General features: G+C 43.8%; 1 protein-coding gene across 2 annotated transcripts; it reads left to right on the top strand.

Annotated features, from left to right (window-relative positions):
- The first annotated feature begins 710 nt into the window (after nt 1–710).
- Nucleotides 711–11,622, top strand: slc16a6b (solute carrier family 16 member 6b). Of its 2 annotated transcripts, XR_014873556.1 has the most exons (7): nt 711–1,856; nt 4,064–4,311; nt 5,913–6,056; nt 6,803–6,931; nt 7,020–7,898; nt 7,979–8,458; nt 8,539–11,622. XR_014873556.1 is itself a non-coding variant. In XM_085155634.1 (6 exons), exons 2-6 carry the CDS (start codon nt 4,080–4,082, stop codon nt 8,236–8,238), a joined length of 1,644 nt encoding a protein of 547 aa, XP_085011760.1. In that variant the 5' UTR covers nt 711–1,856; nt 4,064–4,079; the 3' UTR covers nt 8,239–11,622. The 2 variants fall into 2 exon arrangements, 1 of the variants encoding a protein (XP_085011760.1); XM_085155634.1 differs by having other exon boundaries at nt 7,979–11,622.
- The last annotated feature ends 1,545 nt before the right edge of the window (nt 11,623–13,167 follow it).

The raw sequence follows: 13,167 nt of genomic DNA, 5'->3' as shown, positions 1-13,167 counted from the left end.
TCAATGATCAATCAAGCCACCAACGTTCTGTTTGGTGCTTTGTTGATGGTGAGCGGTAGTGGCCCTCGATAAATGTTTAATAAGGACAACGCAACAATATGAGGTAAAATAAAAGGCAGTTAACTCCTGCTCATGTAGACATCTAGATACTCAACCAAGGCCTCATCAGGTAGGCTGTTCTGACAAATTCAACCAAACTGACATAGACAAAAACATTTCCTAATGATATTTGTTCTATTTAGCTTTGTAAGTGCATGTTGTTGGTTTCTTTAGCTGTCATTTCCCCAGTTTTACATTTTTTTTCCAGTTTTTTCCCCAGTAAAGATGATTATTTGTAACATTATCACTGTAACATACATTATCAGTGAAGACAAATATTATCTGCATCTTTCCAAATGTCCTCTTTGTGGTAACAGAGTTTTGGGTGACAACACGTTTCCTTCAAATCCTTCTGTGGGAATCTACTTTTCTTGGAGCAGGGTTGGCTTTGTCTGGGGTGTCCTATCAAATTTTAGGGCTGGGCCTTGTCTTTCCACACCTCTGTATCACACATAAAAGTATTTCAGGTCAGGGCACCTCTTTCAAATAAGTCAAAGGATTTGTCACAGCTAAAAGAAAGGTGAGTTGTTCATTATTTATAACAAAAAACCGGAAAAAATAATGCTGATACTCATCAACCATCCTGAAATGTGAGTGGTTAAATCATAACTAAAAATATCTAGTGTATCCTGGACCTGGTTGGCAGTTTTTTCACAGCAGTTTTACTTTTTCATTATTCAAGTTTTACTTAAGTAGTGGAAAAAACCGAATGATTTTATGCTTCCACCAGTACCAACCACGCAGTTTGTGGGTATGTCAGAGGCGCAACATTTATGCATTACTAACTAAATAAGGACTATTTATCAAATATCTGCTGAACTAGAAAGCTGCGTCCCTTCTACAGATTAAGAGTCGAACAGGTTTTTTATAGTTATCTATAAATGTTCTAAGCTCGTGGGACTGAGTTAATGGTGAAACAAACACGTGTGGGAAGAAGCCTCTCGCTCCTCTGATGCTCGTATTTCTTCTATTTGCCTCAGTTTGTTGACCATATACATTATAACACGACTGTCACACACACACACACACACACACACACACACACACACACACCTCCAGCCCGACTGGTACTAACCTCTTCCCAACTAGAATAAACCTGTTTGTGGCAGCCGCGCGCTTCGTGGGCTTGTAGCGCGCGCCAGGATTTGCAGCGATGTGTGGTAAAAAGCGCGTGTGTCACACGCGGGAAGCTTTATGTGAGAGTACGCGCAGGTCTACCATTTGAAAGCCCTTCATGTGGAGCGCTGTTGCTGACTTGCTAGATCTGGAGTGTTAAACCGATAAACACTGACCGTGGGCTCGTGTGTCGTGGGGATTTATTTATGGCTGTGGATCTCAAATGTACCAACGCGCCTCTCCTCCACTAGGAACAATTAGCGCAGTCTACAGCGCTGTTTTTCACGGTACCGGGCGCGGCGCCGGTCTGCACGCACTACACGACGTTCCGTGTCGCCAGTTATGTTGCACGAGGAACCTTGCGCGTTCACGAAGTCCAGACCTGCGCGCCCGCGTTTGAATACCGGCTTGAGCCGGTAAAGAGCTGCCAAAGCAGGCAGGAAATCATCCGCTGCAGCTCCCTGAGACCGGACGCCTTTGTGTCTAAGCCGCTTTCATTCTTCACATATTGTTTGCAATACGTAGATATTACAGTCTGAGACAGGTTCCGTCCAGACAGCCCTGAAGCGCACAGATCCATTATGATGATCATGAGATAGGAGAACTTTGCTCCATCGCTGTCCTCCCTCACTGCTCTGGAGGTAAGTCCGACCTACGCTTGTCCGTCCGGCGGTAGGATGCTGTCGAGCCTCGGGTGCTGAGAGGTGCTGTACAGCGGTAGCGCCTGATGTTAACATTTTCTAAGGTTTATTATCTGAACTATACTTTCCTGACGTATTTATTATTTTATCAAAGGCACAGAAATCACGTCAAGACTCGAATGAAGCGACATTTTTAGAAACCTTTCACAGTTAATAGCAGCAGGAGTCAAGAAATAACTTCTGCGCTGTTTTAGTGGGTAAGAAAGCCCACGGACGCGATATATTGACATCCTCCTTCCTCTGCACTGCGGATATGTCTACAGGCAGCGCTAACGCATACCGCGTGTCTTTGTCATACTCACCGCGGGAGTGTGTAACATTTTACTTTTAAAGTTGGCAGCGGCAGCTTTCATTATTCCACTGTCCGTATTTAGTGTGTGTCTAATAATCTGTACACTAATACTCGTTTAAGGACCATCCTGTCATTCTCGGTGTTTTCATTTTATTAATGATTCAAAGCTGGTGAGAAATTCTGATCACATGCTCCCACAGTGCTACCATCATCACAATACTTTATTAATCCCTAAGGAAATGATGCGGGTTACAGTTGCTCCAACACAGTAACAGGTTAAACTGTTTAAACAAACAATATGTTACATTGTTGTGAGTTTCCAACAGATCTGTGATGTGTATGTACCTCAGTGTTGTACTGAAGCATAGTAGTGTTGAACCAGAATGATTTTCTAAGCTGCCATTTCTGTTTTTAGGACATCAAATGTGACTTTTTTCTTTTTAAATCTGACATTACAGAAAAAATAATAATGCCTGAAAATCAATGTTGCTACCGATCATTGATCTGAGGGCCCAGTACAAATAATAATCAACCACTTGTTTGAATGTAGTTTATAGAACTTTTTAGTTTTGTTCTCCATAAAAACCAGTGGCGTTACGTAGATATACTGGAAAGGGTTCAAATATAAAGAATCATAATTCATTTTAGCTATGTATATTTCAGGCTGTGGGAAAGAATATTAATAAATAATATCTTTACATCAGTTTTGGGAAAGGTGGATTTTCAGGCTCATCTAAGGGTTAATTTCATGACTGACACATTTGTTTGTTTTTTACATTGTTAATGGTATTACAAGTGTAGTTGTTCTCAAACCTGGAAAGCTTCGTGTTTTTAAGGAAAAGTTGACTTTACTTTGAAAAGTTTTTTGCTTAAAGATTTTCAGGTTAAAGAATAAATGCAGATAGTTTCTGCATCGAGTAGTGTAGACTTGAGCTGCAATTTTCATGCTGGGACTTAAATATATTCACACTGTTAAACAGACCAAACATTATTAAATTGGCAGTTAATTAGAGATAACTATATTTTTAATACCTGTGAACCAAAATATCTGTAGTTGCATAAGAAAATGGTGTATTAAATTTGTGACATTAAAAATCAGTCTTATTAGTTACAAATGTTTATTTTAACTTTTTAACTTGTGATTTCAGTGTGAGTTTGTTAGATGTGCATCAGAGTTGCACAAAGCAGATGAGGGAGTTAACTTTCAACTTGTGCAGACAAAATACTGCCTGAAAACACTCCTGGTTTGATTTTTAAGTGTGCAAAGAATGGTGTCAACATTAAGGACATGCATCGCACAGGCTGCTCTAAACTCAGCCCACTCGAGTCTTACCCTGGCTTTTACAGTAAAGAGCCAATTTAAAAATAAGTGACCACCTTAGTTTGTCTTCTTAGCCATAAACAATGCAAAAGCAGAGATTCAGCATTTTTACAAAATTGTAGTTTAATATTTAAATTTCTTTATTCCAGTGAAATCAAGCGGGTACAGTAAGATTGGTTGGATTTGTGTGTAGTGAGTAATTAAATTTGTTATCTCTTATTCTCTTTGTGTAGTACATCTGACAAAGGAAGTGGTTTGAGCCATCTGCGGTATATGGAGGGGGGGTATGTTAAATGGACTAGTTGTCATATAGTGCTTTAATATTTACTTTACGGTCAAAGTATTGGTTCTTCTTTATTAACCAGTGCTATTTCTGTTCAATGTGCCCGACTTGGTGCTCAGCAGCAGCAAAGGGCAGTTTTTATTTAAAACATCTCTGCTTCTGCTGAAGTTCTGCTGCTGCCAAGTGGCCCAAAATCAGCAAATTCACCTTTGACCTCTAATTATAACTGTTTTTCCCATCTCGTCCTGCAGGTGACTTGGTTTAACAATGAAGATACCCAACATCCAAAGTTGTCTGGGTCCAAACATTTACCCAGAGGTGCCCGATGGTGGTTGGGGCTGGGTTGTGGCTCTGGCTTTTTTCCTAGTGGAGGTCTGCACCTATGGGGTCATCAAGAGCCTGGGTGTCTTCCTCCAGGATCTGATGGAGGAGTTTGGGGAGAGCAACAGCCGTGTGTCGTGGGTCATTTCCATCTGTGTCTTCGTTTTCGCCTTCTCTGGTCAGTCTCTTCTCCTGCAATCTTTAAGTTTTTAAGAGACTTTGTGCATGCAGACAAATTGAATGTAAGACAAAGCCAGGAGGTAATGTCAGGGCCCATTTCCTAACCTTCCTATTTCTTAAACCTTTACAAAGCGTGGCAGGGCACACCCTGGCCAGCCTGTTGCAGAACTAACGAATGCTCTAATACTATCATACAAATGATATCCAGATAGATCGGAAAAATGGCCCTTGTGTTGTTCAGATTATAGATGAAGGAGATATGGACTCGGGGCTGGACTGGCCATCGGGCATTTGCCCGGTGGGCCGCTCGTGATTTTTTGTTTTTATGGGCCGATGGGTTTTATTTCTTTTTCTCTTTTTTACGATATAAATGAACGGTGGTGGATTGGCCAATTGGTCATGATCGACTCTGGGCTGGACCAATTACAGCCGAGGAGGTCGAACTAAAGTTGAGGTGAAAAGGAACGCGATTTGTCCTGTACTACTTCAGCTAGAAAGTTGCTAATTCAATCATGAAACTGATCAATGATCAGCTGATCGGCTTTTCTCTCTGCGCCAGAAAGAGGAAACCAGCGGATGTCGCGCTAAACAACAGCAGCACGTTTAAGCTTGATCAGGTGTTGTTATAATTTATTTAATATTAATTTCTAGTATCAGCTGATGTTTGCTGGAGCCACAGCTGTAAAGCTGCTGGTCATGATGTTTGGATATGTGGTGAGAGGGAAACATGAAGATGAAACCAGGAGATGTCCTTACTGAATCATCAGAGCTGAACAGCTGATGGAGAAACAGGTTTACCTTTTAGGTGACATGAATGAGTTGAAGTTATGAACTGTTTCTGAGAGACAAATAACACCAGGATCCTTTTTTACGCTGACAGCTGGTAACTGTGCAGGGGCGGATCTAGCAAAGTGTTGCCAGGGGGGCAGGTAGGGCATTAACAGGGAGAGGGGGGCACAAAGATATACTTTTCTTTCTTATTCTCATTTAAAATGTCTCGCTTTTAATAAATAATTATCTGAATCTTTCAACCAAAGTTTTCATCTGATGTAAAATGTTTAGAAATCCATTATTGTATTCAGTAAATATTTAGTAATATATACCCTAGTAAGTTATAGTATTCTTTCCTTTGGGAAGGCACCATCTGTGCAGTTTGCAATTCTGCTGAAGAAAGTTTAATCTATTTAATTACTGGAGAAAAATGGTTTCTGTGCATTTGTTTTATAAGTGCATTAAATTAAAATCTGTTTTGTCAAATAAGCATCTTGAGGCAGAGGGTGGGGGAGTGGTTCCCTATTTCTTTTCTTTTCTTTTTTTGCTGGGAGTTGGCAACCCTATTAGTGAGGTATATGTAATTATAAATTAGGTTGTTTTATATTTTTGCTAAGTACTGTTTAGAATACCAGAATAGGGAGGATGGTGAGGTTTAAGTTTATTATAAAGGCTTTATGCCCGGGCTGATTTTTTGCCCCAGTCCAGCCCTGTATGGACTCCATATCAGGAAGGATCAATTCTTGCCCCCCTCCTGGTATTAGACTTTGCCTATGATGCGTATCACAATACATAGTAATACATTGCTGTTGTGATTTTCATCCTCAGCTCCTCTGTCGACAATGCTGAGCAACCGCTTTGGCTATCGACCTGTGGTCATGACGGGAGGCTTCCTTATTAGCCTGGGAACTATCACCTCTGCCTTCACCAGCTCCGTCACTGAGATGTACATTACCACTGGGATTGTAGCAGGTACTAAAAAGACACAAGCTTTTCCACACCTCTGTGTGTCTGTTTTTGTCACCATGGTGTGCCGTTTACAGAGCTTTACTTTTGCAGATGTGTTTGTTTAACACCCTGTGAATTCTTTGACTTGATCTAAAGGGACTCCTAGCAGTGTGAGCAACAAAATCTGCTACAATGTATTTCTTCCACAACTGTCCAATGAGTGAGAGGTGAACGGCCTCTCCCAAACACCATCCAGTCAGGTCTACTCTGATGTCTTAGCTGTCCAGGACTGACAGAACAGAGCAGAACAGGAAAGTAAAGTAGTTCCCAAAACACAAATTTAACTTTGGGATCAGGTGTAATAAAACTGAAGCAGCTGAAGACAGAGCAGTAAATTGACTTAACCAAAGTGAAAGATTGAATGACGACCCAGTTGGTGGAGTGAAATGTCATCAAGGCACATTAACTTGCTTTTTTCTTGGACAGAAAGCACTGCTAGCTCTCCCACCCTAATGACCATGTCGGCCTGTGAAGTGGACTACAGCTAACTCGGCAACTCCTTCTCTCTCCCCCGTCTCTCTTTTTTTGTCTTTACATGCCTTTTGTCTTTCAGCAGCAGCTGTAGCAAACCCGAGTCATCACAAGCAGCCTACCGTCTTTGACAAAGGAGTGACCTGACACCTTGAATCTTTGACCCACCCCCCTAGCAGTGTTCTACCATGCGGACCAGTGGCTGTCATGTCCCTTTTTCTCTTCTCCTTTTTTTACAGGCCTTGGCTACTGCCTCAGCTTCCTCCCCACTATCACCATCCTAGCCCAGTACTTTTCTGGACGGCGAGCGCTCGTCACCTCGATGGCTTCTTCAGGAGAATCTGTTGCTATGTTTGTATTTGCCCCAGGTAAGTGATAAAAGAGCATTTACATCAGAAATGGCTTGTGACCTATAATCTGATTGTTCTTCTCCTCGTACCTCCAATTTTCCCACAGCTTTCACTACACTCAAGGAACATATTGGCTGGCGCTCCTGTCTAGTTATTCTAGGTATAATGCAAGCATCTGTGATTGGCTGTGGGGTTCTCCTTCGTCCAATCGTCATCGAGGAAGAACCTTTAAAGAAAAATGATGACGAGACGCTCTCCGTGAAAGAGATGCAGGCTGTTTACGAGCTGGAAAATGAACAAACCAGAACCTCCATCAGTTCGGACATCTCCCAGGGTTCACAGGACTCTGGTGTCACCTCCCTGTCTGCCTCAAATGTAGACCTGAGAAATGCAGAAGGAGAAACCAAAGCTCTGATGGAGTGGAAGGACAAAGTGCCGGATCAAGTCAGTGAGGACAAGGGGGAACTGGCAGAGCTAGATGGGGGCCCTGTAAGTTCCACAGGTTCCAAACTTCTGGACTTCTCTGTCCTTAAAGACCCTGGCTTCATCTGTTACTCCCTTTTTGGTCTATTCGCCACTCTTGGCTTCTTTGCGCCACAGCTCTACATCATTGAACTGAGCAAAAGCAGGGGTGTGGAATCCACCATGGCCTCCTATATGCTGTCTGTGATGGCTGTGGCTGACATCTTCGGCCGCTTGTTGATCGGAGTGGTGCTAAACAAAGTCCGATTCAGAAAGACCTTGGTGTTGTTGGGGTGTGTGGTTCTGATGAGCTTGGTTCTGGTGGCCTTCACTATCGTGTGGGAGTTCTGGGGTTTGGCAATCTGCTCCGGCTTCTTTGGCTTCCTCATGGGCACTGTGGGCTCCACGCACATTCCCATGCTGGCTGAAGAAGATGTCGTGGGCATCGAGAAGATGCCGTCATCTGTGGGAGTGTATGTTTTCATTCAGAGCTTTGCTGGACTTGCTGGACCACCGCTGGGAGGTATGAGCGCCTACTTCTTCGGTTTGATTTAACACATCTCTGGGTATAAAGTCTTAACAGCTGTCTCATTTTTTCCCCAGGTTTGCTGGTGGACATCACTGACAACTATGGTGCTGCTTTCTACTCCTGTGCAGCAGGCACAGGTCTTAGTGCCATCTGTCTGGCTCTGGTTTGCCCTGCCAAGTCTAGAATGTGCCAAAGAGTTAGCAGAGTCCAAGAGAATGCAGAAGAGGTGAAAATATCTCAGAATAGTGACCAATCCGACTTTTTGGAGGTGGACTTGGCCCCAGAAGACAGTCCGGTTGGACAGGGTGAGGATCAGGACAGCTGTGTTATTTGAGCCCAACCACAGCGTGGCATCACAATGGACAGAAGTGTCAACCAAACAAGTGCAGATGTACTGCAGGAGGCGTCACTGCCACAAACACCAGTGACGGCTGGAAAATCTCAGGTGTCGCATTTCCACTTTTCAGCAAACTTAAAATTCACTTCTTCCAGTGAAGAAAACAATCTTATATGAGACCAATGAAACATCCGTGAGCACATGTCCACATTTTTCTGTCTGTTTAGGGTAAAACCTTTCTTTCGCAATGTGTGAATTGTATAGAGAACTGCTATCATGATGTAACTCCGGGTTTAGCCTCTGTTCTGTGAGCTTTAGAAAAGAGAGCGCTTCGACTCTTAACACTTCAAGAAACCTTCATGTTGATCACTTTGTGAATGTAGTAAAAACGACAGGTTCCATTTGGTAAAACCAGCCTGGGTACATCTTTATAGCTGTGTCCCAAAACCTATGTCGCATCCTTCGGAGGCCGCATTTGAAGGCTGATTATGTCACAGCGACGTGACGAAGGCTGTCCAAATGCAGCCGAGAAATGGGTCCTTCATTTCCCCAGATTTGAAGGGTGTGTCCTTCATGCCCCAACCTATCCCAGAATTCATAGCGCGGCCAATTCCAGTTTTCAACAATGGCGGCCGCTACTAAGTTTTAATATTACTCTTATTATTCTTTCTGGGTCACAAAATAAACTTTTAACATATTTTCAGGCAAGAATGTAGCTGTGTAAACTTCAAATATCAGTTCGGTTTATCAAGACACCACATATTTGCAAAAGCGCTCCGACGTTTTCAGATATGTCTGTTACCCACCAGCTCGATAGCTGACCGGGAGGTCAAGGGTCACTAGAGCCGTGAGAACACCGGACTCCCGGCACATCGTTTTCAAACACCCCGCCGTCTTTCGCTACTCAGGTTAAACATGATATATAAGTCACTTAGAGAACTTGAAATTTTATTGTTTGGCTTTGTGTTTTGTTTGTTCCTGAGTAAATCGGTTTGGCTGAGATTAAAGTTATAGTTTTCACACAGCTGAATAAACGTCAAGCTTACAACTGATCAAACAGAAGTGTGAGACAGTCGAGAGTTTACTCCAGTGTCTTGTTATATCTTAGATAGCAAGGAGTTTATTAAACTCCACCGACACAGCGGTGACGCAAAACTAAAGGCTAGACTGTTCAATTTCACAGCCTCGCACTTCCGGCCTTCTCAGTCTTTGGAGGACCCGGCCCATGTAGACCGTAAAGGTCCTTTGAAGGATGCAGCCTAGGATTTGGGACACAGCTTATATCATTGGTTTTGTCTGTGTTTCGAAACCTCACTAGATTAGCTTACATTTAATAATTACTACTTAAAAATTTTCCAAGCCACATGACCAGTGGTTGTTCCAAAGCATGCTTAGAAGTGTTTGGAACCAGACCAAACGTTCTCCTTCTTATTTGAGATTGTATTAAGGCCCAGTACATCCGCCGCAGTGGTCGCTTCACTCGCCGCCACAGCCTTGTCTCACAGTCAGTTGTATTTCAAACAAGAAGCCAAAACTTCATCGAGTGTTTTATTGCAAAGTTTTTTTCCACACTTGTTTCTTTTCTACCTGTTCCAACATCTCAGCTTCTGCACTGGAATATGATTCAAATGGCGGTACAGAGCGACCCGATCCCAGCTGCAGCAGGCGCAGTGCAATGCACAAAGTTACAAAGAGCAAGAGGTGCACGGCTGGCCAAAGTGCTGCAAAGATTCTGTCACGTGACACGTGATGTTATAATTGGTGCGTGACACAGCGAGGATAATGGGGGCATTTGTTTCTGCTAACGTTGGCTCGATGTGCCTGTCTCAGGAAAGGAGCTGCGTTGTTAACTTTCCCATGTTCACACAAACTTCTCACGATCATTCAGGTTTTTGGACCCATTCTTGATGCCCACATGATAGGGTCACTTCAGAAAAGTTGGAACTTGCTCCTCGTGGCTTTAAACATCACTGATGTCTCTGTATGAAGGACGATTTCCACTGCTGCTAAAGTGGACCAGAAATGCAGTTTTGCAGTCTCAACACAACATTCATTTAACTTATTTTTAATTGACTGCTCCCTCACATGATGTTATCCATAGCAACACTGCAAGCACAGCAGCAGTGTTCCCTGATAGGTTGGCTGAACTGAAGCACCAGCTGGTCTGTGCATCTGGAGCCTTGAATGATGGAAAAGCTGCAGATTGTGGGATTAAGTTATGATGAGCATCAGCACCACTTCACATCCCTAATTGTGCTTTGTGTAAACGTGTTGTCCTTATATTATCATGATATGATCCTATTGATGTACTGTAGAATTACCTTGTACACATGAGGCCAGTGGTGACGCAGCAGAAGTGAAGGTTTACAGTGTTTTTTGTTTGTTTGTTTTTGGCCAGTGTCACGGTTGATGAAATGCAACATGCACAGTGTCTAATGGTCGTCTATGTATGCAAAGCTGACAGATTTGATTGGAGAGAGACGTTCGTTGAAGCGCCTCTCCCTTCCTTCTGCAGGCTCACATTGTCTGTACACCCATCACAGCCTGACTTGAATACTTTAATCACTGTATCCTTTTTATTTAAAGCGTTTTGGATGTTGATTGAATCTATTTTTTACCTTTCTTCTGTTTAGGTCTTTTTTAAAAATCTGAGTACAAAGCAGGGTCCTGCCTATTCTGTGCTGTATCGCTCTCGTGATATATTTTCCAAATAAAAGCCTGAAACATCTGTGTAGGGTTTGCATTTTTTAAATAATTATATGTTAATCATCTTTTCATTGATCAAAAAGAACAATTAACAGAAACTGATAGTTGTGATTATAACACACACAAAAAACAGCAAAATCAATTACACGTCATTTCCAGGTTAATATTTTCTTCCTCATTTCTCCAGTAGCATCTTCATCACCTGCCTTGTTTTTGGCCACTTCCTCTTTAGAGAAGTTCATACTCCTGATAAAGTCCATAAATATCTCCATGTACATTTAAGAGTTTGTTTGCTCACCCTTCTAAACAGAAGTAATGTTTCTAATGGTGAGTTGGAGATAAGTTTAGATTTGCGTCTTATTTATTTTTATTTTTTTGCCTGTCCCGTTTGGCTCTTTTGCCATCAGAATTATTGTCTAAAGGCGAAGAAAGATGCCCAACGGATTTACTTTACCAAATTGACCATCCCAGCCTTGCCGTAATGGTCCATTTGATTCACCTTTTCTTTTCTTTTCTTTTATTGTTTATTTTATTTTCACTTGCTGAATACGGGACAGACTTGACTGGGGGAAAGAAAGAGGGAAAGAAAAACAGCTGAGAAGAGGGACGGGGGAGAAGGGCAAAAAACAAAAACCAACAGAATAAGCAGACAAAAAATAAATAAATAAATACATATATCGATCACCTGGATCACCTGTTGAGAAAGAAAAAAGAAAACAAGCAGAAGAAAATGAGAGCAATACAATAAACAACATCACAATGATATATGGGAATATAACAGTAAATACTAAATATTAAACATTATTGTGCAGCACGTAAGATCGACAGCGCACAGTGTGCTTTGAGGTAGGAGCCAAAAAGGGTGTAGTTTGTGTGTGTGAGCACCCGTGTGTACACCTGTGAGCATGGACGCGCTTGTTTTTAAAAGGTTCCTTTATGTAATGATCTGCTAGAGGGCGTGGGGGGGCCACAGCCCCGTCCTCCAGGGCATGAAGCAGGTATGGAGGAGATCAAAACTCCAGACATCCAGAGGCCCCCAGAACACAAGAGACCAAGGAAGACCAACAGAGGGGCAGCCGCGCCACTGTCCCAGAAAGAGCTGAGGAGAGTCCCAGGTGAGGGGTCACTCAGCAGCCGCGGAGCAGAAGCCAGGGGGGGTTGCAGTGACGTGCCCGTGAGCTCCGCCGGCAGCCAGCTGTGCCAGAGCGACCGAGCTCCAGGCCGAGATGCTGAGGGCACCCCACCCCCGAAGTGGCCCGAGCGAGCCCCAGGTTCCAGGCCCCGATAAGCAGCCACCAAGGAGTGAGCCGGTGTGTACCTGGACGCCCATCCCCGGACACAAAGAACAACCAACGCACCGATGTCTGAGGGCGTCTGCCACTGGCAGGGGAAGTGGTGGGGGGAGATAGGCCTCCATACCTTGGAGGGCCTGAGATGTCCCCAGAGAGGTGGCGTCTGATACCCAACCTGACATATAGACACAGACATACAGCCACACACAGATACAGACATCCATTCCCACCCTCATGCTCTCATATGCAATTACTCAACACTCAACCAACGTGGAGACAGACATAAAGAGACGCTGTACACACAATCACACTCCCCAAGCGTACTCTACGAACCGGGTCTAGGTACCCTTGCCCCTGGAGGGGGGAACTGCAGCCAGACCCAGGTGGTGTTACCCTTTTCCCTGCAGTGGGGAGAAGCAGACCGCCCCGACTCCGCAGCAGCAGGGAGGCCCCACATTCCAGACCCCAGTCGGACAGCCAACTCCTCCTCCTAGCCCCCCGCTCCAGCAGGTCGCAGAGAACGGGGTTGTGAGAAGACTCCAAACCTCCCTCCACCCGCTCATTGTAGTGTTGATGTATGTGTGTCCTAAGGTGCATTTAAAACCCAGGAGGCATGGAGCTACCTGCCAGAGAGCAGCAGGTAAGCACATAGCCCCTCCTGATAGCCCTCAATGTCTACGTGTATTTAAAATTGAGAGGTGGGCAATTACGCCAGGGGTGAGGTTGTACACCCTGATGGTCTTTTGGAGTCCGTGTAGCGTGCCCACCCCCAAGATCCTATATGTATGTGTAATGAGAGTGTGAGTAATGTGAATGTCTAAGTTGTGAGATAAAATTGAGGCAGAGGCAGCCAGAAGGGGACAGAGGGGGGGATGCCTCTCCTGCACCCTGGTGACACACCCCTACTCCAAGGCCCTGCATGTGTGGG

The sequence above is a fragment of the Neolamprologus multifasciatus genome, chromosome 4 (assembly GCF_963576455.1).
Source record: "Neolamprologus multifasciatus chromosome 4, fNeoMul1.2, whole genome shotgun sequence".
In the NCBI taxonomy this organism is placed as follows: domain Eukaryota; kingdom Metazoa; phylum Chordata; class Actinopteri; order Cichliformes; family Cichlidae; genus Neolamprologus; species Neolamprologus multifasciatus.
This window is presented reverse-complemented; position numbering and strand designations above follow the sequence as displayed.

Excerpts from the sequence above, each read along its gene's own strand:
- slc16a6b (XM_085155634.1), top strand. The coding sequence starts at position 4,080 with ATGAAGATACCCAACATCCAAAGTTGTCTGGGTCCAAACATTTACCCA. Across the intron at positions 6,057-6,802 it reads TACCACTGGGATTGTAGCAG|GCCTTGGCTACTGCCTCAGC; the intron begins GTACTAAAAAGA and ends CTTTTTTTACAG. Across the intron at positions 6,932-7,019 it reads TATGTTTGTATTTGCCCCAG|CTTTCACTACACTCAAGGAA; the intron begins GTAAGTGATAAA and ends ATTTTCCCACAG.